The 25,515-nt window shown below is 43.7% G+C and overlaps 1 protein-coding gene across 2 annotated transcripts; it reads left to right on the top strand.

The window, feature by feature from the left end:
* Nucleotides 1-929: 929 nt before the first annotated feature.
* MANSC1 (MANSC domain containing 1) lies at nt 930-22,022 on the top strand. 2 transcript variants are annotated; one of them, XM_063672444.1, is made up of 5 exons: nt 930-1,372; nt 4,207-4,264; nt 7,971-8,293; nt 12,789-12,929; nt 20,324-22,022. In XM_063672444.1, exons 3-5 carry the CDS (start codon nt 8,071-8,073, stop codon nt 21,253-21,255), a joined length of 1,296 nt encoding a protein of 431 aa, XP_063528514.1. In that variant the 5' UTR covers nt 930-1,372; nt 4,207-4,264; nt 7,971-8,070; the 3' UTR covers nt 21,256-22,022. The 2 variants fall into 2 exon arrangements, with proteins under 2 accessions (XP_063528514.1, XP_054299719.1); XM_054443744.2 differs by lacking the exon at nt 4,207-4,264 and having other exon boundaries at nt 931-1,372.
* The last annotated feature ends 3,493 nt before the right edge of the window (nt 22,023-25,515 follow it).

Genomic DNA, 25,515 nt, shown 5'->3' with positions numbered 1-25,515 from the left:
GTAGAGATAAAACACACTTGCAGATCAGTCCCTTGTTGCATCAGGAAAATCACTGCAATGGGAAATTACTCTGGAGTTTGCTTTTCTTTGGTAACTCTTTCAAACCTAGCTTTAGCAACATTGTAATTCAAGAGTCATCCTTTGGTTACAAGTAGAGTTAGTTTCACACAATGGACCTTTGTTCACAAGTATTCTCAGTCAACCTAATCCTCCTGTAGTTATTGGTTAAGACTAGGGTGTGTAGCTGTTGGCTGTACAGGCCTAGACTTACTTGCAATTGCATAGAGCTTCAGGTCTGCAAGCTCTTTCAAAACAGAGGTGAAGATACTGTCAAAGGTTAGACCATATGGCAAACTAATTGTCAACGGTTTAGTAATGTTGCATTTGTGTGTGTGTTTATGGAGGTGGGGATGGGGCCAGCAGTAATTTAGAAACTTCCATAACCTATGCCCTATGCAGTTCTTTTCCATTCATTCAGTCAACGAAAATATTTTAGTTAAATATTTACTGAGCGCCTATTGTGTACCAGGCACTATGCTAAGTGTTAGGGATACAGTTTTAATATATGTTACAGACACCAGCATTTTCAGCATTATTATCCTATCTACAAACAATAAATCCTGCAGAAAGCCAAGTACCTTCCCTGAAGTTTGTCTTGCAGATAATATTTACCTCAAGAATTGCCATCTTTAATTGAGGACTCCATCCTCCAATTACGGAAAGAGGATTCTCAGAACTATGCCCCCAATAGGATGCACTATAAGCCCTTGAACATCAAAAAACTGCTTTCAGTGGTTGCCTCTGAGGAGGGAGACTAGGAGACTGGGGCACGGGGGTGAGGAGTAGACTTGTCACTGTGTCTATTTTTGTACTGTTTGACGTTTTCCCCATGTGCATTTATTTTAATTTGCGCGGGCTCCAGCCTCCGCGAGGCAAGGCTCACCTGCAGACCCTCGGGCCAGCAGCAGGGAGGCACGCACTCCCTCTCGCAGCGCGCCCAGCCGGGGGTCAGCGCTGTGGCTGAGCTGGTGGGGAGCGCGGGGCCGGGGGGCCGCCACCTCCCTGCGGGGCTCAGCGCTGGGGCCGGGAGCCCGGAGCCTCCGCGGGGAGGGACGCGCTAATGTTGCCGGGAAGCAGCTCCGGGTTGCAGGGCAGGAACGTGCCCTTCCCCCGCGGTAAACTTTCCGTCGCTGCGACGGAAGCAGGAACTTGCTAACCACAAAACCCGCCAGGCCGGTGCGGGAGCTGCGGAGCATCCCCTGCGGTCCTCGCCGAGACCCCCGCGCGGATTCGCCGGTCCTTCCCGCGGGCACGACAGAGCTGTCCTCGCACCCGGAGGGCAGCAGGGGCCCCGGGGTCCTCTCGACGCCAGGTAAAGGGGTCTCCCCAATATCCACCCCCGATCGGCCGCAGGCGACGTCGCTACCTGCGGAGAAAGTCGGTCCCCTCCTTTCCAGGGGCCGAGGCTCTTTCATCCACACCCGAGCACCCGAAGGACCAGCTGGGGCCAATAAGGGCTGACCAGGATCCTTGAGTCGCTGCAGTATTCCAAAGGGGACCTCTAGGCGGGCTCAAGGCACCTGCCATAAATGGCTCTGGCTCTGCGTTGACATGAGAAGGAGAGGCAGAAGAATCGCTCAGCAGGCAACATGCATTTCCTCAAAGGAAGAGACAATGTTCCCTGTTTTCTTGTAGTTGTCTCTGTATTCATTATTGAAACTGCTAATTGTCTAATTCTCTGTAGAGTGTGTATGTGTATACAGTTATAAGCATCTTGGTAAATTATAGTGTGCTGTGAGTAAGATGATTTCCAATATTTGAACTAATTATGTGCGAGTAAGTTTTAGCGACTCTTTTACGCAGACATTAAAACTCAGGGGCATCCTCTCTCACCCGCCTGTATCCTTTTCCCCCGTCTTTCAACAAGATTCAACTCGACTTCAGGCCCTTAAAGCCTAAATAATAATGGATTAGAAAACGTCACTAACCTAATATTGCTGAGCCTCTTTAATGATATAAAACTCTTAAACACTTCTCTCAGTGCTGCATACTGAAAACAACTCCTGCCCCATCTCCTTACATAGTTCAGGTTTCTTTGCAAAAGCTTGAAAAGAAGCTACATTAGAATCCATTCAAAATAAAGTATTGCCTGGTTTTCTCTTGATTCCCTAGAGGCTTGCAAAATATGGCAGCATATTAAGTACCTTGGCCAGAATTATTAACCTGGGAGTCCATGATAAGGTATCAATGGATACAATTCAAGATGTCTGTGAACTTGAGTGGAAAAAATTATTATTTCACTGACTTCTGAAATGGAATGTAGGCAAAAGTCACAGTAGTATTAGCAGTAGCTATGATTTGCCCCCTGTAAATATTGCCAATATTTTTATATCACATGACTTGTACATATTTCAAAATATTATCTATACTCAATACCACGTCAAAATTATGGCAGTTATTAGATGACCACTTGTTACTTAATAGGTTAATAAAGAAGCACATATTATGTCCCACAACTTTTTATAAGTTTTAACTAAAATGAGGATAATAATGGGATCTGTAAAGATTAAATGACATGATATATATAAAGTGCTTAGCATAGAAAGTGGCATTTTAGAAGCAATAAATGTTACTATTTTACTGTTTACAGAATTTTGACAAACAGCAAGAAAGGTATTAGACTTGTGTTTTATTACCATATACTGGTTTGTTTCTGGGTTTTTGTTTTGTTTTGTTTTACCTTTTTTTAAAACTAAAAGTCCACAGTTCACATAATGTTCACTCTGTGTGTTTTACATTTCTATGGGTTTTGACAGATGTTCAATAACATGTATCCCCCATTACAGTAGTATACAGAATAGTCTCAATGTCCCAAATATCCCTTGCACTCCACCGATTCATCCTCTCACTGCTGTTCTCCTGGTGACCACTGGCCTTCTTGCTGCCGCTGTAGTTTGCCTGTTTTAGAATGTCATGTAGTTAGATTCACATCTCTTCAGACTGGCTTCTTTGACTTAGGAATATGCAGTTAAGATTCCTCCATGTCTTTTTGTGGCTTGATAGTTCATTTATTTTTATTACTGAATAATATTCCAATGTATGGATGTATCTCATTTTGTTTATTCATCTATTGATGGGCATCTTGGTTGCTTTTAGTTTTTGGCAATTATGAATAAAGCTACTATAAATATTCTAGTGCAGATTTTTGTGTGGACATAAGTTTTCAATTCATTTGAGTGAATACATAGGAGGAGAATTGCTGAATTGTATGGTAAGGCTGAATTTAGCTTGGTAAGAAACTGCCAAACTTCTCCCAAAGTGGCTGTACCATTTTGCATTCCCCAACAGCAATGAATGAGAATTTCTTTTTTTTTTTTTTTTTTTTTTTGAGATAGGGTCTCACTCTGTTGCCCAGGCTTGAGTGCAGTGGCATGATCTCAGCTCACTGCAACCTCCACATCCCAAGTTCAAGTGATCCTTCTGCCTCAGCCTCCCAAGTAGCTGGGATTACAGGCACCTGCCACCATATCTGGCTAATTTTTTATATTTTTTAGTAGAGATGGGGTTTCACCATGTTGGTCAGGCTGATCTCGAACTCCTGACCTCAAGTGATCTGCCCACCTTGGCCTCCCAAAGTGCTGGGATAACAGATGTGAGCCACCGCGCCCAGGCGAGAATTTCTGTTGCTCCATGTCCTTATATTTGGTATTGTCCATTTTTTGGATTTTAGCCATTCTCATAGGTGGGTAATGGTATCTTGTTTGAATTTGCAATCCCCTAATGACATATGATGTTAGATACCTTTTCATATGCTTATTTGTCATCTGTATATCTTCTTTGGTAAGGTGTCTGCTCAGATCTTTTGTCCATTGAGTTTCTTTTCTTATTGCTGACTTGAGTTCTTTGTGTATTTTGGATACCAGTCCTTTATCACAGGGTTCCCCAACCCCTGGGCCACAGACGAGTACCTATTAGGAAATAGGCCACACAGCAGGAGGTGAGCAGTGGGCCAGAGAGCAAAGCTTCATCTGTATTTACATTATGCATTACTGCCTGAGCTCCACCTCCTGACAGATCAGTGGTGGCCTTAGATTCTCATCAGCGCACGAACCCTATTGTGAACTGCACATGTGAGGGATCTAGGCTGCACACTCCTTATGAAAATCTAATGCCTGATGATCTGTCACTGTCTCCCGTCACCCCCAGATGGTACTGTCTAGTTGCAGGAGGACAAGCTCAGGGCTCCCACTGATTCTACATTATGGTGAGTTGTATAATTATTTCATTATGTATTATAATGTAATAACAGAAATAAAGTACACAATAAATACAATGCACTTGAATCATCCCGAACCATACCCCTCACAACCCCGTCCATGGAAAAATTGTCTTCCATGAAACTGGTCCCTGGTGCGAGAAAGGCTGTGTACTGCTGCTTTATCAGATGTGTGTTTCACAAATATTTCCTCCAAAAAAAAACCACCTCAAATATTTCCTCCAAGTCTGTGGTTTATCTTTTCATACTCTTTAACAGTATCTTTTGTAGAGCAGAAGTTTTTAAATTTAATGAAGTCCAACATCAAATTTTTCTTTCATGGAGTGTGCTTTTGGTATTGTATTTAAAAACTCATCACCTAATCTAAGGTCACAAGGACTTTCTTCTGTTATTTTCTAGAAATTTTACAGTTTTATATTTTACATTTAGGTCTGTGATCCATTTAGAGCTAAATTTTGCAAAAGGTGTAAAGTATGTGGCTAGATTTATTTATTTATTCATTTTTGGAAATGGATATCCAGTTGTTCCAGTACCATTTTTAGAAAAGACTATCCTTTCTCCATTGAATCCCCTTTGCTCCTTTGTCAAAGATCAGTTGATTCTCTTTGTGAGGGTCGATTTCTGGGTTTACTATTCCATTCCATTGATCTATTTGTCTATTCTTTTTCTAATACCATACTTTTTTGATTATTGTAGCTTTACAGTAAGTGTTGAAGTCAGGTAGTATCAGTCTTCCAACTTTGTTCTTTAGTATTCTGGACTGTTCTTGGTCTTTTCTGCATTTCCGTGTAAATTTTAAAATCAGTTGGTTGATATCCAAAAAATAACTTTGGGCTTTTGATTAAGACTGTATTTAATCTGTAGCTCAAGTTGGGTAGCACTGGTATCTTTTTTTTTTCTTTTTTTTTTTTTTGAGATGTAGTCTCGCTGTGTCACCCAGGCTGCAGTGCAGTGGCGTGATCTTGGCTCACTGCAAGCTCCGCCTCCGGGGTTCACGCCATTCTCCTGCCTCAGCCTCCCGAGTAGCTGGGACTACAGGCGCCCACCACCACGCCTGGCTAATTTTTTGTGTTTTTAGTAGAGACGGGGTTTCACCGTGTTAGCCAGGATGGTCGCGATCTCCTGACGTCGTGATCCACCTGCCTCGGCCTCCCAAAGTGCTGGGATTACAGGCTTGAGCCACCGTGCCCAGCCAGGAAGCACTGATATCTTAACAAAATAGTCTTCCTATACATGAACATGTTATATCTCTCTGTTTATTAGCTCCTCTTTGATTTCTTTCACCAGGATTTTGTAGGGACATTCTAAAATCTATCTTGATAATTATATTTCAATATAACTGGCTTCCTTTGGAATCCTACATATTCCATTTTATGCATTTTTAAATATGTCTCACAAAAGAGATCCTGAGCTTCCTCAGACTATCAAAGGGGTTAATAAACAAAGGTTAAAGAAGTAGTAATTCTGCTCTAAGCTGTCATTCAGCAAACAATTTGTATTCAACAAAATGTTTAATGAAATGTTAAATGGAAATGTGGAGGTTGATAGGTGAGGATAATTTCTTGTATTGTCTTGCCAGTTTAACATTTATTTTTCCGAAAAGAACCAGCATCTCAATAGAGTTGGCATTATACATAGTGTGACTTTTGTATTTTTAAGGCTGTCAAAAAGAAAACCTGCCCCTAAACTTTCCTTTAACTGAGCCAGAGTATTCCTCCTGCTGACTGGCTAATTTCTAGAATTAGATTATTAGAGTTTTCTAACTCTGGTTTGATACTTCTTAAGGAGAAGCAGCAATAGGAAAGACTGTCTCAGTTTCTTCATTAGAAAATGAGGAAAATAATAGCTTTTTTTTTTTTTTTTGAGACAGAGTTTTGCTCTTGTCACCCAGGCTGGAGTGCAGTGGCGCAATCATGGCTTGCTGCAACCTCCACCTTCCGGGTTCAAACGATTCTCCTGCCTCAGCCTCCTGACTAGCTGGGATTACAGCTGCCTGCCATCACACCCAACTAATTTTTTTATTTTTAGTAGAGATGGGGTTTCACCACATTGACCAGGCTGGTCTCGAACTCCTGACCTCAGGTGATCCCCCCACGTGACTCGACCTCCCAAAGTGCTGGGATTACAGGCATGAGCCACCGCACCTGGCCAATGATAGCTTTTTTGCAAGGTTGTTGTATTAGTCAGGGTTCTCTAGAAGGACAGAACTAATGGAATATATATATATATATATGAGTTTATTAAGTATTAACTCACATGATCACAAGGTCCCACAATAGGCCATCTGCAGGCTGAGGAGCAAGGAGTTTCAAAACTGAAGAAGTTGGAGTCTGATGTTTGAAGGCAGGAAGCATCCAGCTCAGGAGAAAGATATAGGCTGGGGCTGGGCATGGTGGCTCACGCCTGTAATCCCAGCACTTTGGGAGGCCAAGGCAGGCGGATCATGGTCAGGAGATCGAGACCATCCTGGCCAACACAGTGAAACCCCGTCTCTACTAAAAATACCACAAATTAGCCGGGCATGGTGGCATGTGTCTGTAGTCCCAGCTACTCGGGAGGCTGAGGCAGGAGAATCACTTGAACCCAGGAGGTGGAGGTTACAGTGAGCCGAGATTGCACCACTGCACTCTAGCCTGGCGACAGCGAGACTCTGTCTCAAAAAAAAAAAAAAAAAGATATAGACTGGGAGGCTAGGCCAGTCTCTGTTTTTCACATTTTTCTGCCTGCTTATATTCTAACTGCACTGGCAGTGGATTTGGTTGTGCCCACCCAGATTCAGGGTGGGTCTGCCTTTCCCAACCCACTGACTCAAATGTTAATCTCCTTTGGCAACATGCTCACAGACACACCCAGAATCAATACTTTGTATCCTTTAATCAAATCAAGTTTACACTCAGTATTAGCCATTACAGTTGGTATAAAGATTAAAGATGGTAATAAATTAATTAAAGAGAATAACAATTCAAAAGAGTGGTAAATTCCTTAACACAATGTCTACCATCTAGTATATTGTCACCTATTTTTATTTTTTAAGTTTTTTTTGAGACAGGGTCTCACTTTGTCACCCAGGCTGGAGTGCAGTGGTGTAATCATGGCTCACTGCAGCCTCAACTTCCTGGGCTCCAGCGATCCTCCCACCTCAGCCTCCCAAGTAGCTGAGACCACAGGCATGTGCCACCACACCCAGCTAATTTTTTGTATTTTTAGTAGAGATAGGGTTTCACCATGTTGCCCAGGCTGGTTTTGAACTCCTGAGCTCAAGCAATCCACTCACCTCAGCCTTCCAAAGTGCTGAGATTACAGGCATGAGCTACCACACCTAGCCCCTAGTAGATGATTTTAAAATGCTGATTGTTATTACTGAGAAAGGAAATACGCTCAAACCTATTACTACTGCTTCATCAGTGACTAGAAATGTTTGCCCTCTCTGCTCTGAGTTAGAAGAGGGAAGGATTGTAGAATTCCGAGGCAGGCCTACCGTTTATACCTGTTCCTTCATAAGCATTGTCAGCTTTGCCAAATGTTTAATGAAAAGTTGTCTTAAATTTACTAAAAGCGAAAAAAAAAATACTTGTTTCTTTTCTTCTCTAAATTGTACGTGGATCCTTTTCATTGACTTTAAGGAAATGAAATGTTTCTTCCCTTGTTTGTTAAAGAAACAAAACTCATTGATGATTTTCCATTTTTGTTCTAGAGAGAAATCTCATCATCTGTGCAGCCTTCTTAAAGCAAACTAAGACCAGAGGGAGGATTATCCTTGACCTTTGAAGACCAAAACTAAACTGAAATTTAAAATGTTCTTCGGGGGAGAAGGGAGCTTGACTTACACTTTGGTAATAATTTGCTTCCTGACACTAAGGCTGTCTGCTAGTCAGAATTGCCTCAACAAGAGTCTAGAAGATGTTGTCATTGACATCCAGTCATCTCTTTCTAAGGGAATCAGAGGCAATGAGCCCATATATACTTCAACTCAAGAAGACTGCATTAATTCTTGCTGTTCAACAAAAAACATATCAGGTAAATAGTGGTTTCTTAGCAATCCTTTGTTCCATGTGTTTTGTGGCTTCAGGAGCTGAGGGATATGGCTGAACAACTTATAACAGTGATTCTCAACAGGGTATGAATGTAAGTGACAAAATCACTGGAGAATTTTCTACAAGTGTGCCCTCCCCATCCTAAGCTGAGTCAAAGTTATTGATGAATGTATGTATATATCCCTCAGGTGACTGGGTAGACAAGAGATTGGGAATCACTGGTGTTATATCCCAACCGGTATCTAGAATATTGAAAACAAAAATCCTATTGAAATGGTTAGCTGCCATCAGCATGGAGTATTGGAATACAGTGTGATAATACAAAGAAAATGTAAACAGAGAAAAAGAGTTGAGACAAAAAATAGAATTCTTATCTCTTGGGAAAATCAGCATTTGATCTTTAAGTTGGAAGCATAAAACCTCTACTTCGTCTCCTTCCTTGGAGCTGGTGGCATAGGATAAGTCAAAAAAAAAAAACACTGACTACTAGGTAACTGCAGCTTCTAGAACTCTAATGGGATGGGGAATCATTTAGTCTGGCCCATTTTCATGACACAGGAGGAAATTGAGACCCATAGGTTTGAACCAGGCCTTTGCATATTTTAGGATTTAAATATTTGTACTGAAAAGAGAAGTATACTGTGTATCTTAGTAAAACCTTTTTTCAATTTTACTTACGACCCTGTCCGAGTTCTCTAAATGAAAAAAACTAAATTTATTGAGTACTTAACACTTTATTAGTTGCTAGAGAGAAAACAGTGAATAAGATGGACAAGGCCTTGCCATCAAGTTGCCTAGAAAAGCTAGTGAATGGCTGGGCCTGGTGACTCATTCCTGTAATCCCAGAAATTTGAGAGGCCAAGGCAGGAGGATTGCTTGAGCCCAGGAGTTTGAGACCAGCCTGGGCAACATAGCAAGACCCTGTTCTCTGTAAAAAGTAAAAAATTAGCCAGGCATGCTGGTATATGCATGTAGTCCCAGCTACTGGGAGGCTGAGGTGGGAGGATCACTTGAGCCCAGGGCGTTGAGGCTGCAGTGGACTTTTTTGTTTGTTTGTTTGTGATGAAGTCTCGCTCTGTTGCCCAGGCTGGAGTGCAGTGGCGCAATCTTGGCTCACTGCAATCTCCGCCTCCCAGGTTCAAGTGATTCTCCTGCCTCAGCCTCCCGAGTAGCTGGGACTACAGGCGCCCGCCACCATGCCCGGCTAATTTTTTGTATTTTCAGTAGAGACGTGGTTTCACCATGTTGGTCAGGCTGGTCTTGAACTCCTGATCTCAAATGATCCTCCCACCTCGGCCTCCCAAGTGTGTGAACCACCGCACGCAGCCTACAGTGAGCTTTGATCGAACCACTGCACTCCAGCCTGGGTGACAGAGCAAGACCTTGTCTCAAAAGATACATATTTGATCTTTGTCTCCAGTTCCTGGCACAGAACTCCTAAAAACTTTGGAATTTCCCAAGAGATGGGAGCATGTCTTTGGTTATTTATAACCAGCCCCTTTCAACTATACTTGAGTTTGTGCTAGTGAGGCTTCACCTCGGGGGAGGGACTGGAGATTGAGTGCAGTCACAGGGCCCATGACTTAATCAATCATGCTTGTGTAAAATGAGACCATCATAAAAACCCCTAGATGATGGGGAAGCATCCAAGTTAGTGAACACATCCCAGTGTCAAGAGAATTATGTACCCCAATTCCCCAGGGACAAAGTCTCCTGTACTTGGGACTCTAGGAGCCTCTTTTGGCTGTTCATTTGTATCCTTTATTATAAACTGTAATAGTAAATACAGCATTTTCCTTAGTTCTATTAGTTGTTCTTGCAAATTATCAAATCTGAGGGGGTAGGATCATGGGAATCCCTGAATTAGTAGTAGCTGAGTCAGACAGAAGTGTGGGTGACCTGGAGACCTGATACTTGCTACTGGCTTCTGAAATGAGGGCAGTCTTGTGATACTGAGCCCATAATCCATGGAGTCTGATGCCAACTCTGGATGGTTGGTATCAGAATTGAACTGAATAGTAAGATATGTGGTTATTGCTGCAAAATGGTGTGGAGAAGACACCGTATACTTGGTGTCAGGAGGAAAAATCCCTTTGATGGTCTCATTGAGCATTGTGCTTTGCAACGCTGTATGCAAGTAATTTATGGAAATGACAGAGGTTTAATTTAAATTTCTAGTTTTTCTTTAAATGTTGACATCAACATGTATGTGAAATAGAAACATCACCTGCAAGCAGGACTGAATACTGTAGGTGTGGTATTTACAGGCATCAGCAAAGCCCTGCTCCTCAATTCTAAGAAATGAGGGTTTGCTGTTTTATTCTAGAAGCCAAAGTCCTATTACTGCTTTGCTACAAGCAGAGGTACTTGGGACCTCAGTTAATGGATCTCAAACATTTTCCTCACTTACTGAGAAATGGTTTAACCACTGAGGGTTCAAAAGGCACTATGATAACTTGATGATATGCTAGAAAAATGCACATAACACGATGGGCACAATATCTTGCATACAATTTTGAGCTTATGGACCCTCCCCTTTACCTAAGTGCTAAAAAGAAAGGTATTTCTGGTATCACATTGTTGAGAAAGAAAAAGCAGGAGTACTCCTGTTATTATCTGAGTAATGGGGATATGACATGATAAAACTCCTGCAGAGGCTAACTAAATCTTCCTTCCCATCTGGGGAGTTGGAGTTGATCTCTCACCATTGCCTGACTAGCACCAGTGGTGGTGATGGTCGACAGAGTGTGTGTTTTTAACAATTAGCCTATGTGCCTCTTAACCTTCAACCTGACCAGGGATATGCTGACCTCCCAAAGATGTGAGACTGTACCAAATGGAGGACAAAATCAAATCTAGGCCATGATGAATAGAGGGTTTAATTTCTGTTGGACACAAGAGGAACAGAAAAAGAAGCCAGCGGCTGGGTGCAGTAGCTCATGCCTGTAATCCCAGTAGTTTGGGAGGTTGACGGGGATGGATTGCTTGAGCCCAGGGGTTCAAGATCAGCCTAGTCAACATAGTGAGACCCCGCCTCTACAAAAAAAAAAAAAAAAAATTAGCCAGGCATGGTGGTGCACGCTTGTAGTCCCAGCTACTGGAGAGGCTGAGGTGGGAGGATTGTTTGAGCCCAGGAGGTCAAGGCTGAAGTGAGCCATGATTCTTCCACTGCACTGCAGCTTGGATGACAGAGCAAGACCCTGACTCAAAAAAGAGAAGAAAAGAGACCAGAAATTATAGTTAAGAGTGAAAAGTGAGGAAGGAAGGAATGTAGAAAAGCAAATATGACAAGGAGAGAGGGGAAATTGGAAGAAAAACAAAGAACGGTACAGATAAAAATTAAAGGATAGATTGTATTCCATATACTACTCAGATCCTGTGTGGAAGGAGCCATGATATCTAGGATAATTTACTGACTCCACTCATGGCTTTATTAGGCATCTGAGATGCTTTCAGAATCCAAGAGATGGGCAGGTGCAGTGGCTTATACCTGTAATCCCAGCACTTTCGGAGGCCAACAAGGGCAAACAGCTTGAGCCCAGGAGTTCAAGACTAGCCTGGGCAATATAGGGAGACTCCATCTCTACAAAAAATACAAAAAAAAAATCTGGGTGTGGTGGCTTGCGTCTGTAGTCCCAGTTACTCGGGAGGCTGAGGTGGGAGGATCTCTTGAACCTGGGAGATGGAGGTTGCAGTGAGCTGAGATCATGCCACTGCACTTGCACTTCAGCCTGAGTGATAGAGCAAGACGTTATCTCAAAAAAAAAGAATAATAATAATAAAAATAAATCCCAGTTTTGTAGACAACAAGCAAAGCATTGTGGGCAGGGGCCAGTGGAGCGCATGCCTCCTTCTCTCCATCAGGCCTGCTCAGGGTGTGACCTTGGCCACATCAGTGTCAGAGAGCCTCTTCACAGCCTGTTTGGTGCTTGCTGGCCCTGGCATCCACAGTGAACACCAGTGTGTTGTTGTCTTCTATCTTCATAGCACATCAGTAGTCAGGGCTTGATGATGGCAGAGTGGTCAAGCATGTGGGAGCACTCTTCCCAGGATACTTGGGCTGCCTCTGGAGCCACAGTGTCTTGAGCTGCTGGAGATGAGTGACATGCAGGTCTTGTGTGTGTATGTGTGTGTGTGTGTGTGTGTGTGTGTGTGTGTGTGGTTGTGGATGCCTTTCAGCCCTGCCTTCTTGGCCTTTAAAGACTTTGCTTTGGCTTCGACTTTAGGAGGGACAGGAGCTTCCTTCTTTGCCTTCGGTGCCACCTTGTGAAAAAAAAAAAGCTAAACCCAATGTTTTTTAAAATTGCCTTAAGCGACTAAACTAAGGAAAAGGAAATGATTCAGCGGTCAGCAAGCAAGTGAACAAAATGAACAAAGGTGTTTGTGTTGGACTCCATAATAAGTGAAGTTTTTCCTACTTGCCCTACTCTTTAGAAAATTGCATTTCAAAATCATGCTTATGAAATCTTTCATTGCAGGGGACAAAGCATGTAACTTGATGATCTTCGACACTCGAAAAACAGCTAGACAACCCAACTGCTACCTATTTTTCTGTCCCGATGAGGAAGCCTGTCCATTGAAACCAGCAAAAGGACTTATGAGTTACAGGATAATTAGAGGTACTAAAAGCATTATACTTTTTCTTTTGTGATTGGAATAATTTAAGACTGGTTCATGTGAAAGAGTTTCTACAAGAGTCTAAATAAAACTTCCAGAAGGGGTACCAGACATACCAGAAAATCTCATGACTGGAAATTCAATTTATTAAACCAAAATTTGATTTCCAATGAAAGCCGTGGTAGTATTTGTTTCTGTTTTTACCTTCATGAGATAAAAGGCACACAAACATTTTATGAAACATTCTTGAAGCACCTCTTTAGAACAAGGGCAGCAACACTGGAATAAGTATACAGGTCTCCAGGGTGATTGTTTTGAAAGGGTGAAGACTTGTGTTAATATAGAAAGTTCTAGTATATTTGTTATTAAGTTCCCATTCTAATCACATTATCTGAAATCAAACTTGTTTATGGCCATACCACCCTGAACGCACCCAATCTCGTCTGAAATCAAACTCACTGGATTTTATTGTCTAGACTTGAAAGGAAATTCATTCAAGAAGTATTTATTAAACATTTACCATGTGCCAGATTCTGTCCAAAGCACTAGAACTACAGTCTCCATGTTCATGGAACTTACATATTAATTCAGAATGGAAAATAAATAGCAAAAAAATTAATATAATTACTGGGATATGTTTTGCTGAGACTTTGGCTTGTTAATTTTTCAAGTTGAATGGTTTCAGTATCAATTTTTCTTTTTTTTTGAGATTATCCATGTAAAAAAGGTGAAAACAAATATAATGTTGCTTAGGTAATTCTGTGGACCCTTCATAGACAGTATTTGCATAATCAGAATTACAGAATTTAGTGGGGTTTGTTGTTGTTGTTGTTTGTTTGTTTGTTTTTTTCCGAGATGGAGTCTCACTCTGTTGCCCGGGCTGGAGTGCAGTGGTGCCATCTCGGCTCACTGCAAGCTCCGCCTCCCGGGTTCAGGCCATTCTCCCGCCTCAGCCTCCCGAGGAACTGGGACTACAGGTGCCCGCCACCATGCCCGGCTAATTTTGTTTTTGTATTTTTAGTAGAGACGGGGTTTCACCGTGTTAGCCAGGATTGTCTCAATCTCCTGACCTCGTGATCCGCCCGCCTCGGCCTCCCAAAGTGCTGGGATTACAGGCATGAGTGTTATTGTTGTTTTTTGAGACAGAGTCTCATTCTGTCACCCAGGCTGGAGTGCAGTGGCGCGATCTCAGCTCACTGCAACCACCACCTCCTGGGTTCAAGCAATTCTCATGCCTCAGCCTCCCAAGTAGCTGGGGTTACAGGCACCCACTACCATGCCCAGCTATTTTTTTTTTTTTTTGTATTTTTAGTAGAGATGGGGTTTCACCATGTGGGCCAGGCTGGTCTCATCTCCTGACCTCAGGTGATCCACCCTCCTTAGCCTCCCAAAGTGCTGGGATTATAGGCGTGAGCCACTGCACCCAGCTTCAATTTTTCTTTTATTTAAGTTTTAGAAAGTTATCATCATACTCTTGATTTTTAATATTCTACTTGTTCATTTATTCAATAAATAACAAATACTATTTAGTATCTTCTATGTGCCAAGTACTTTCTATGCCCTAAAGAAACAACACTAAACATGAAAAACAAGGTTCTGGCCAAGTGTGGTAGCTTATGCCTATAATTCCAGCATTCTGGGAGGCGGGAGGATCACTTGAGCCCAGAAGTTAGAGACCAGCCTGGGCAACATGATGAGACCTCATATCCACCAAAAATTTAAAAAATTAGCCAGGCATGGTGGCATGAGCTTGTAGTCCCAGCTACTTGGGAGGCCAAGGCAGGAGAATTCCTTGAGACCAGGAGGTCAAAGCTGCAGTGAGCTGTGTTCATGCCACTACACTCTAGCCTGGGTGACAGAATGAGACACTGTCTCTAAAAAAAAAATAGGAAAACAAGGTTCTCCCTTCTGGAACTTATGTTTTAGGGGAGAGAGACAATAACCATAATAAATAATCAAGAAAAATATAGTCACAAGTGCTATGCACAGAATTGAGACAGGACAGTATAATAGACAATCAATAAGTAAAGATGGAACCCCTAAACTGAGATCTGAACAGGGAGGAGCCAGATGTGAGGAGATCAGGGGAAGACCTTCCAAGTCCAAGGTCCTCAGGCAAAATGGTTTGGAGTGTTTGAAAAACCAACACTCCAATCCCAGCTGGTTGGCTCGTTGTGAAATATGCAGAGTGATATGCAAAACGGCAGGGAGGGCCAGATCACATAACCCCTTGTAAGTCATAGGAGGGAGTTTTTTGTTTGTTGTTGTTGTTGTTGTTTTTGAGAGAGTCTCACTCCGTTGCCCAGGTTGGAGTGCAGTGGTGTGATCTCAGCTCCCTGCAACCTCCGCCTTAGGAGGGGCATATGCCACCACACCTGGCTAATTTTTGTATTTTTAGTAGAGACAGGGTTTCACCACATTGGCCAGGCTGGTCTTGAGCTCCTGACATCGGGTAATCCATCCACCTCAGCCTCTCAAAGTGCTGAGAAAACTCCGTGCCCAGCCGGGAGTTTTTAGGTGTGTGGTGGGAAGCTGTTGGGAGTTTTATTTTTATTTTTTTCAGATGGAGTCTCACTCTTGCACCCAGGCTGGAGTTCAGTGGTGCAATGTCGGTTCAATGCCACCTCTGCCTCCCAGGTTCAAGTGATTCTCCTGCCTCAGCCTCCCGAGTAGCTAAAACTACAGGAAAGCATCACCATGCCTGGCTAATTTTTGTATTTTTAGTAGAGATGGTCTCACCATGTTGGCCAGGCTGGTCTTGGATTCCTGACCTCCTGACTCACGTCTGTAATCCTAGCACTTTGGGAGGCTGAGGCGGGCAGATCACAAGGTCAGGAATTCGAGACCATCCTGGCCAACATGGTGAAACCTCGTCTCTACTAAAAATACAAAAATTAGCCAGGTGTGCTGGTGCGTGCCTGTAATCCCAGCTACTCGGGAGGCTGAGGCAGGAGAATTGCTTGAACCCAGGAGGCAGAGGTTGCAGTGAGCCGAGATTGCGCCACTGCACTCCAGCCTGCACAACAGAGCAAGACTCTGTCTTGGGGGAAAAAAAAAAAAAAAGGTGATTTCTCAAAGCTCACCATAGCTGCCCTCTTGGGAATGGACACTGATGCAGCAGCAAAGTAGAAATGGAAAGACTGGTTAGGAGGCGTGGGTGATACCTGGGTGAAGAAACAGGGAGTGGTGGGCGAGATGGAGAGACTAGTGGACATATGGGCTGTTCCGAAGTAGAGTTGACAGGACCTGCTGGTGGTATGGGTCTGGGGGACCAGAAAAAAAGAACCATCAAGGCCAAGTCCTAGTTTTTGCCTTGAGCATCCAGATGAATGGTGACACCATTTGCTGCATTGGGGGAAACTTGAGTAGTTTTAGGGTTGTGGAATGGAATCTATGTGGAGTGGAATCTAGGGTTCTCTCTTGACTACATTAAGTATGAGGTGCTTTGGGGAATGATACTGCCCAGGGTGCCTGCGTGTTGACACTGCTTTGCCCCCTAGCTGAGGCTGTGTCTGAGTTTTGTTCATGTGCCAGGGAAACCTGATGTGTCAAACAACCTCTCAAACAGCAGCTTGAAGCACAGAGTATTGTGTAAATAATTATTAGGATATGATGATAGAAATTACAGCTGAATTTGTTTTCTAATACTTCTGGAGTGTTGTTGCTTTTGTGATGCACATAAAAAGAGCATGTATGGGATGAAGATCTTTGCCAATGGAAATGGGAAAAAAGGGAACTTGGCATGTGCATAAATCTTCTTAGGGCGAGTGTGAAGGTAATGAAGTGAAATTGGAATTAAACGGTTCTTGTGGCAGCCACCAGGGGGCGTTGCCAGCCCCTGAGCAGGTTGATGGACGCTTAAGGGCAACGTCGCACCAACCCCGGACGTAGTATGCAAAGGACTGTTTATATCTACAGGATGTGTGCAAGTTGTGTTTGTAATTCTGTTTATGAATCTGTCCATGTTGATGAATTCATATTACCCCATTAAAAATGAATTATCTGCCTCCTGCCTGGAGTGAAATTAAATACAGATTATCTGTTTGGTGGTTTGTTTCTGGAAGAACTCTATTTCTTTTTCTTTTCTCTCTTTTTTTTTTTTTCTTTTTTTTAAGGCAGCGTCTCACTCTGTTGCCCAGGCTGCAGTGCAGTGGCACGATCATGGCTCACTGCAGCCTCCACCTCCTGAGCTCAAGCAGCCCTCTCCATTCAGCCTCCCGAGTATTTGGGACTACAGATAATGCACCACCATGCCAGGCTAATTTTTTTAAATGTTTTGTAGCAATGGGGGTCTCAATATGTTGCCCAGGCTGGTCTCAAACTCCTGGCCTCAAGCAATCATCCTGCCTTGGCCTTTCAAAGTGCTGGGATTACAGGCATGAGCCACCGTGCCCAGCCTCTATTTCCTATATCCCATTGACTAATATTTACGGACCAAGAGTTTGAAAGATGACAGTGGATTCTGTTCATTCTCTAAAGCCATTGCAGTTTGGTATTTAATCTTTTATTGTTGTTGTTGGCAGCTTCATGGCGTGTCATTTTTACCAAGGACTGGAAGAATAGAAGAATTCAGACATAGAATAGATTGGGAGTCTGTTTGCTCAGCTGGGGTCCCAGTAATAGTCAGTCTCTCATTTTTCAACTCAGTGAAGTCGTTTGAAAATAAAACTCCAAAGAGGAGTTAAGGGCACAGAGCTGCTTTGCAGCTCCCTTTGTGGCTCATCTCTGCGTGACTGAGAGGAAGCACCATGCCCCAATGGCAAACACGAGTGGGTGAGGCGAATGGAGCAGGTGTGGAGGATCCCTGTGTGGTTCTAGGACCTCTGCCAACAGAGGAATCTTATCAAGAAGTGGGACTGGCCCTAGCTTTGCTTTATTTATGGGCTTGCATGCTTGAGAAAGAAAACAGCTGTTTTGGCCGTTCTTGTCAATGGCCATATTTAAGTTCTGATTTCACACACATCACAGAGTGTTTACTTAAACAGTCTTTTTCTTTTTTAACTTTAAAATGAATTATAGGCCAAGCATGATGGCTCACACCTGTAATTCCAGCACTTTGGGAGGCCGAGGTGGGCGGATTGCTTGATTCCAGGAGTTCAAGACCATCCTGGGCAACATGGCAAAACTCTGTCTCTACAAAAAATACAAAAATTAGCTGGGCATGGTGGCATGGCACTGTGGTCCCAGCTGCTCAAGAGGCTGAGGTGGGAGGATCGCTTGAACCCAGGAGGTTGAGGCTGCAGTGAGCTGTGTTTGTGCCACTGCACTCCAGTCTGGGTGACAGAGCAAGACCCTGTCTCAAAAAATAAAATAAAATATATTTTCAAATATATTTTATTTGACCCAAATTCTATTTTAGAGTAGAATACTATATCCTAGAGCAGATGTCCACCAACTTTTTCTGCCAAGGGCCAAATAGTATTTTAGGCTTTTCACACCAGTACTTTAGGTTTTGAAATACAGAAATTTGAATTTCGTGTACTTTTCCTGTGTCACACAATATTCTTTCGATTATTTTTCAGCCATTAAAAGAAATGTAAAAACTGGCCAGGCATGGTGGCTCACCCCTGTAATCCCAGCACTTTGGGAGACCGAAGTGGGTGGATCACCTGAGGTCAGGAGTTCGAGACCAGCTTGGCCAACATGGTAAAACCTCATCTCTACTAAAAATACAAAAATCACCCAAGTGTGGTGGCACGCACCTGTAATCCCAGCTACTCAGGAGGCAGAGGCAGGAGAATCGCTTAAATCTGGAAGGCAGAGGTTGCATTGAGTCGAGATCATACCACTGCACTCCAGCCTGGGTGACAGAGTGAGACTCTGTCTCAAAACAAATAAAAATTTAAAAAAATGTAAAAACCATTCTTGGCTTGCAAGTCATACAAAGACAGATGGCAGGCCAGATTTGTCCATCAGGCCGTAGTTTGCTGAGCCCTGTCCTAGATGGATGAATAAGTGACAGTGCAAAGAACCTCTCAGAGGGGTAAGGCTTAGAGAGTAATCACAAGATGGCATGAATCCGAAGCTGCCTCTGGATCTGCTTGTAGGAAAGAGGAGACTGAGGACCAGTTTGGAAACTGGCATGGAGGTGAATTGAGGAAGAAAAAGGAAAAGAGAGCAGGAGTGAGTGGACCGGGAAATGCCAAGATATTCCTCTGCTTCTTTCCTTGTGTTTTCTGCAGTTCTAATGTGAGATGGTTAGCCTAGCAGCAGAGTGATACACGGCAATTCACCTGGTCATTCCCTGCACTTGATTGCTTGAACAGGCCTTTCCAGTTTGAGCTGTGATAAATGGGGTGTGTGATCAGGAGAAAAATTCTAAGCTTCGTGGAGCAGGAGCAGGATCTGGGGCTGGTTTCTCCTCAGCAGGCATCGGGACTGTATGGTTTTTCTGCCCTCTATGTCTACGATATGGTCATCATGATTTCAAATATTGGTCCCATCATCCTCATGACCTATGACATTGACTCCAAAATTCTAATCTTTGAGAGTCCAGATGAAATCTCCCAGATGGCCTCCCTCCTCTGAGCACAGTGCTGGAACGATACATCTCTGATTTTTTGTTGTCGTTGTTGTTCTGCTGCTGCTGTGGCCTCCGTGCTCCCAGAGGAGACCAGACCCTGCCTGGCCCCTCCTCCTCATCCCTGTTGGAGACACATCACAGGAATTCTGCTCCCTCTCTCCTGCTCTATCGCCTCGTTTCCCACGGCTTCCACATACCTTTCTTGGCTGCCCCATGCCTCCACTGATATCTCTCCTGATGATTACTTGCTCCCCAGTTGTCGTCTCAGTCTTAGTTGGCATGTCCTGCAGAAGCCCACACCTTCCCCCGCATTTTCCCTGCCAGCCTTTCCTGCTCAGGTCACCCTCCGGCCCACTATTTTCCCTGGCCGGAGATGGCTTAGGAAGATGGAGAACCCTTTCCATCTTCCTAAGCCTCTTGCCGCCCTGCTGAGCCCCTCCGGCTTCTCTGCTGTAAAACTCCCACCTTTTCCTTAATTTGCCTGGTCCTACTCCACACATTTCTGTTCTCTTCTGTCCTATCATGCTAGAAATAAACCACAGCATCTGGTAGAGAGGCGGCGTTATCAGATTCTCATTTAGCAATTTGTGTTTTTCCATTTTGCACACATTTCAATGAAATGTCAAGTATCAACGGTTTGGAGATTTTTTTGTTTAAGAGACAGGATCTCCCTATGTTGTCTAGGCTGGTCTCAAACTCCTGGCCTCAAACCATCCTCCTGCCTTAGCCTCCCAAAGTGCTGGGATTATAGGTGTGAGCCACCATGCCCAAACGGTTTGGGGATCTTTTGAACAAGCTGATATGTTTGTATTTTTTAACCTACCTTAGCATGGAGTTATATAAGCCTTCCTTTTATTTTCCATACGTTTTCAGATTTTCCATCTTTGACCAGAAATTTGTCAAGCCAAGAGTTACCCCAGGAAGATTCTCTCTTACATGGCCAATTTTCACCAGCAGTCACTCCCCTAGCCCATCATCACACAGATTATTCAAAGCCCACCGATATCTCATGGAGAGACACACTTTCTCAGAAGTTTGGATCCTCAGATCACTTGGAGAAACTATTTAAGATGGACGAAGCAAGTGCCCAGCTCCTTGCTTATAAGGAAAAAGGCCATTCTCAGAGTTCACAGTTTTCCTCTGATCAAGAAACAGCTCATCTGCTGCCTGAAAATGTGAGTGCATTCCTAGCTACGGTGGCAGTTGCTTCTCCACATACCACCTCAGCTACTCCAAAGCCCACCACCCTTTTACCCAGCAATGCTTCAGTGACACCTTCTGGGACTTCCCAGCCACAGCTGGCCACCACAGCTCCACCTGTAACCACTGTCACTTCTCAGCCTCCCACAACCCTCATTTCTACAGTTTTTACACGGGCTATGGCTACACTCCAAGCAATGGCTACAACAGCAGTTCTGACTACCACCTTTCAGGCACCTACGGACTCGAAAGGCAGCCTAGAAACGATACCATTTACAGAGACCTCCAACCTAACTTTGAACACAGGGAATGTGTATAACCCTACTGCACTTTCTATGTCAAATGAGGAGTCTTCCACTATGAATAAAACTGCTCCCTGGGAAGGTAGGGAGGCCAGTCCAGGCAGTTCCTCCCAGGGCAGGGTTCCAGAAAATCAGTATGGCCTTCCATTTGAAAAGTGGCTTCTTATCGGGTCCCTGCTCTTTGGTGTCCTGTTCCTGGTGATAGGCCTCATCCTCCTGGGTAGAATCCTCTCGGAATCACTCCGCAGGAAACGTTACTCAAGACTGGATTATTTGATCAATGGGATCTATGTGGACATCTAAGGATGGAACTCGGTGTCTCTTCATTCATTTAGTAACCAGAAGCCCAAATGCAGTGAGTTTCTGCTGACTTGCTGGTCTTAGCAGGAGGTTGCATTTTGAAGACAGGAAAATGCCCCCTTCTGCTTTCCTTTTTTTTTTTTGGAGACAGAGTCTTGCTCTGTTGTCTAGGCTGGAGTGTAGTGGCACGATCTCGGCTCTCACCGCAACCTCCATCTCCTGGGTTCAAGCGATTCTCCTGCCTCAGCCTCCTAAGTAGCTGGGATTACAGGCATATGCCACCATGCCTGGCTAATTTTTGTATTTTTAGTAGAGACGGGGTTTCACCATGTTGGTCAGGCTGGTTTCAAACTCCTGACCTAGTGATCCACCCGCCTTGGCCTCCCAAAGTGCTGGGATTACAGGCGTGAGCCACCACATCTGGACCCCTTCTGCTTTATGTTTGGTTTTTGAGAAGGAGTGAAGTGGGAACCAAATTAGGTAATTTTGGGTAATCTGTCTCTAAAATATTAGCTGAAAACAAAGCTCTACCTAAAGTAATAAAGTATAATTGCCACATAAATTTCAAAATTCAACTGGCTTTTATGCAAAGAAACAGATTAGGACATCTAGGTTCCAATTCATTGACATTCTTGGTTCCAGATAAAATCAACTGTTTATATCAATTTCTTATGGATTTGCTTTTCTTTTTATATGAATTCCAATAAAACTTATTCCAGATGTAGTTCCTTCCAATTAAATATTTGAATAAATCTTTTGTTACTCAGTAATGTTCTTGTAAGTAGCATGTCCAGCTGGATAACTTTCCATTTATTTCCACTAGCAAAATGATTACGTGGTGAAAATATGTGTTCCACGTTAAAATGACAAACCCCCTTTTTCCCATCAGTGAGCAAAGAGCTTCGCTTGGGAGAATTCTAGCAGAATGTTAGCCCACATGGAGGCAATGATAAGTCAGTTCTGATAAATGGCCAAATCCACTTGGGATCTGTTCTAGTTAACTTTTTAAAGAAGTATTACAGATATTTTCTAAACTTGTAAGTTAAAAATGTACCAATATTATTTTATATCCTTACCTAAATTGACCAGCAATCAGTCTAAGCTTAATTTAGAACAACATTGGAAAAAATAACTAGCACAGGCCAGGCGCGGTGGCTCACGACTGTAATCCCAGCACTTTGGGAGGCCGAGGTGGGCAAATCACGAGGTCAGGAGATCGAGACCATCCTGGCTAACACGGTGAAACCTCGCCTCTACTAAAAATACAAAAAATTAGCCGGGCGTGGTGGCGGGTGCCTGTAGTTCCAGCTACTTTGGAGACTGAGGCAGGAGAATAGTTTGAGTCCAGGAGGCGGAGGTTGTGGTGAGTCAAGATTGCACCATTGCACTCCAGCCTGGGCAACAGAGCCAGACTCCGTCTCAAAAAAATAATAATAATAATAACTAGCACTAACATGATGCTACAATTTTTACTGGTTACCAATTAAAATTTATGAGAAAGGCTTTTAATAAAGTTTTCCAGACAAGTTATAGGTGAGGTAACAAAGAGCCCAGAAGTTCCCTGGGTCAGTTTGATACCTCTTTCCTCTGGACTTCAATTTGCTTATCTGCAAAACAGGAAATTTGGTTCCTTCCAAGTGTCACCAGAGTTTTTAAAAGATAAAAATGGAATTCAGATGCGAACTTAATACAGTGAGCACTAGAGGGCAGTAGCTGGTTAATAAGTACAGCAATTAAGACAAATGCAGGAAATGACAGAAAAGGCTTTTCTTCTTCCTCCTCACCTCCTTCCCCTCTGCTCTTCTGGTAGCCCTCCCCCATCTCCCTGGTTTACACTAAGCTCATAAAGTACATTAAGAGGAAAGCTGATCTATTGAAAATACTACTTTTCTTATATTTTCCAACTTAACAGCTTGACACAAATCTCCAAGGGGTTTACATAAGCTTTAAGTAGGTTGAATAAATAAAACCTTGAGTCAATTTAACTTAACAAGTATTTATTGAATATTCACATGTAGGCCAGAATCAGATTAGTAACCAAGTGCCTTGGAATTTTAAAATTTCTCCTCTCTTTATTAATGGATTTAGTGAGTGGAAATCAGTCTTTCCGTGATGGTTTATAAAGGTATTTTCCTGGCTCTCTTGGATTCTCTGTCCACCTTGCTGCAGTCTTTGTTGTGATGGGGAGACCACATGGGAGCGGTCCAGATGAGTGATGCTACGAACCCAAACTGTTAGTGGCCGTAAGGATGTAGGTTGTAGGGGACATCTGGAGTGGAAAGAGTGCTCTTCTCACACAGCTCTCTCTACTTACTGCCCCTAGGACGGTGGGCGCAACTGTGGCAAGGTGGGGGAATCCCTTAGAGGAATTCAGCAGTGACTAGTCTGGTTAGCCTTTCCCACAAGGCCCAGTGAGTTATGAGCCCCCTCCTTTGGTTTGTAGAAAGAGAAGGTAGCAGCCTAGAACAGGTGAGAAGATGAGGAAGGTCCTTCTGCTCAAACATCCTCTCTCCATATTTTACCAACACGATACTGACCTAGGTTAAAAAGCTACTCTTGGCCAGGCGCGGTGGCTCACGCCTGTAATCCCAGCACTTTGAGAGTCCAAGGTGGGTGGATCACCTGAGGTCAGGAGTTCAAGACCAGCCTGGCCAACATGGTGAAACCCCATCTCTACAAAAATACAAAAATTAGCCAGGCATGGTGGCAGGCACCTGTAATCCCAGCTACTTGGGAGGCTGAGGTAGGATAATTGCTTGAGCCTGGGAGGGGGAGGTTGCAGTGAGCCCAGATCGCTCCATTGCACTCCAGCCTAGCCTAGGCGACAGAGCAAGACTCTATCTCAAAAAAAAAAAAAAAAAGCTACTCTTAGCCAGGCACACAGTGGCTCACATCTGTAATCCCAGCCCTTTGGGAGACTGAGGTGGGAGGATTGCTTGAGCTCAGGAGGTCGAGGCTGCAGTGAGCCAAGATCACGCCACTGCACTCCAGCCTGGGCAACGGAACGAGAGCCCATCTCAAAAAAAAAAAAAAAAAACAAAAAACTACTCTTAAAAAACCTGAGGACTCCTGGATAAATACTGCTATGTGCCTGTTTCTCAATTACCCCTGGCCTGAGTGAGGAACCTTCGGAACTCCTTGGCTCCCAGACTGTGGTGGGCACTACCGGTCACCTGCCCAGCAGCCTGCCCCAGTCCCACTTCTGCCTCATTTGTTACAGGTTGGAGGTGCCAGGTTCAGGGATGGGCCTGTGACCCAAGTTTTAGCTGAAAGGAAACCTACTAGGGACTTCTAGGAGAGATTTTCTTGCTTGTAAAGGGAAGGCTGCACAAGGAGAAAAGCCCTTTTGGCCCACATCCCTTTATTTCATGCTTGGGATGCTGACCATGTAAGGACTTGGTTGTTGGAGCTGTGGTGGCCTCCCTGCCATGATGAGGGAGAAGGCACTGCCACACTGAGCGTGGCAGTGGGTACAGGAAGAGTCCAGTCTGGGATGCCTTGGTTAATTGACAGGACAAACCCTGGAACTGCCAACTTCCATCTTGTTCTGTAATAATAAATCTCTAATATGTGTACCACTTTCAGTGGAGTATTCTATGATTTATTATTTATTGATAGCAAACACTTAGAAAGTACTTACACTATGGGCCGGGCACGGTGACTCACACCTGTAATCCCAGAACTTTGGGAGGCCAAGGCGGGTGGATCACCTGAGGTCAGGAGTTCGAAACCAGCCTGGCCAACATGACGAAACCCCGTCTCTACTAAAAATACAAAAATCAGCTGGGTGTGTTGGGGGTGGAGTTTGCAGTGAGCTGAGATTGCACCCCTGCAATCCAGCCTGAGCGAGAGCAAGACTCCAAAAAAAAAAGTACTTAACACTATGCGCCAGATTCACTTTTACATATACTAATTCACTTCAATTCCACAACAACCTTTTGAATAATTTTAATCCTTATTCTGTAGATAAGGAAACTGAGACACAGCGAAGTTTAAGGGCCTTGCCGGAGGTCACTTGCCCAGATACCCTGGCTCCGGAGTTGCCACTTTTTACATTCTTATAACTGGAATGATACACGGTGTAACCAAAAAGAGGTTTGCAGTAGATTGGAAATGTTCTAGAAAGCTTTTTATTGTTGTTTTTGTTGTTGTTTGAGACAGTCTTGCTTTGTCACCCAGGCTGGAGTGTAGTGGCGCAAACACAGCTTACTGCAGCCTCCAACTCTCAGACTCAAGTAATCCTCCCACCTCAGCCCCCCAAGT

This window comes from Pongo pygmaeus, chromosome 10, assembly GCF_028885625.2.
Source record: "Pongo pygmaeus isolate AG05252 chromosome 10, NHGRI_mPonPyg2-v2.0_pri, whole genome shotgun sequence".
Taxonomy (NCBI): Eukaryota; Metazoa; Chordata; class Mammalia; order Primates; family Hominidae; genus Pongo; species Pongo pygmaeus.
This window is presented reverse-complemented; position numbering and strand designations above follow the sequence as displayed.

Bases quoted from the DNA above. Each gene is read 5' to 3' on its own strand.
- MANSC1 (XM_063672444.1), top strand. From the start codon at position 8,071: ATGTTCTTCGGGGGAGAAGGGAGCTTGACTTACACTTTGGTAATAATT. The intron at 8,294-12,788 runs GTAAATAGTGGT...CTTTCATTGCAG, and splicing joins TTCAACAAAAAACATATCAG to GGGACAAAGCATGTAACTTG. The intron at 12,930-20,323 runs GTACTAAAAGCA...ATACGTTTTCAG, and splicing joins GAGTTACAGGATAATTAGAG to ATTTTCCATCTTTGACCAGA.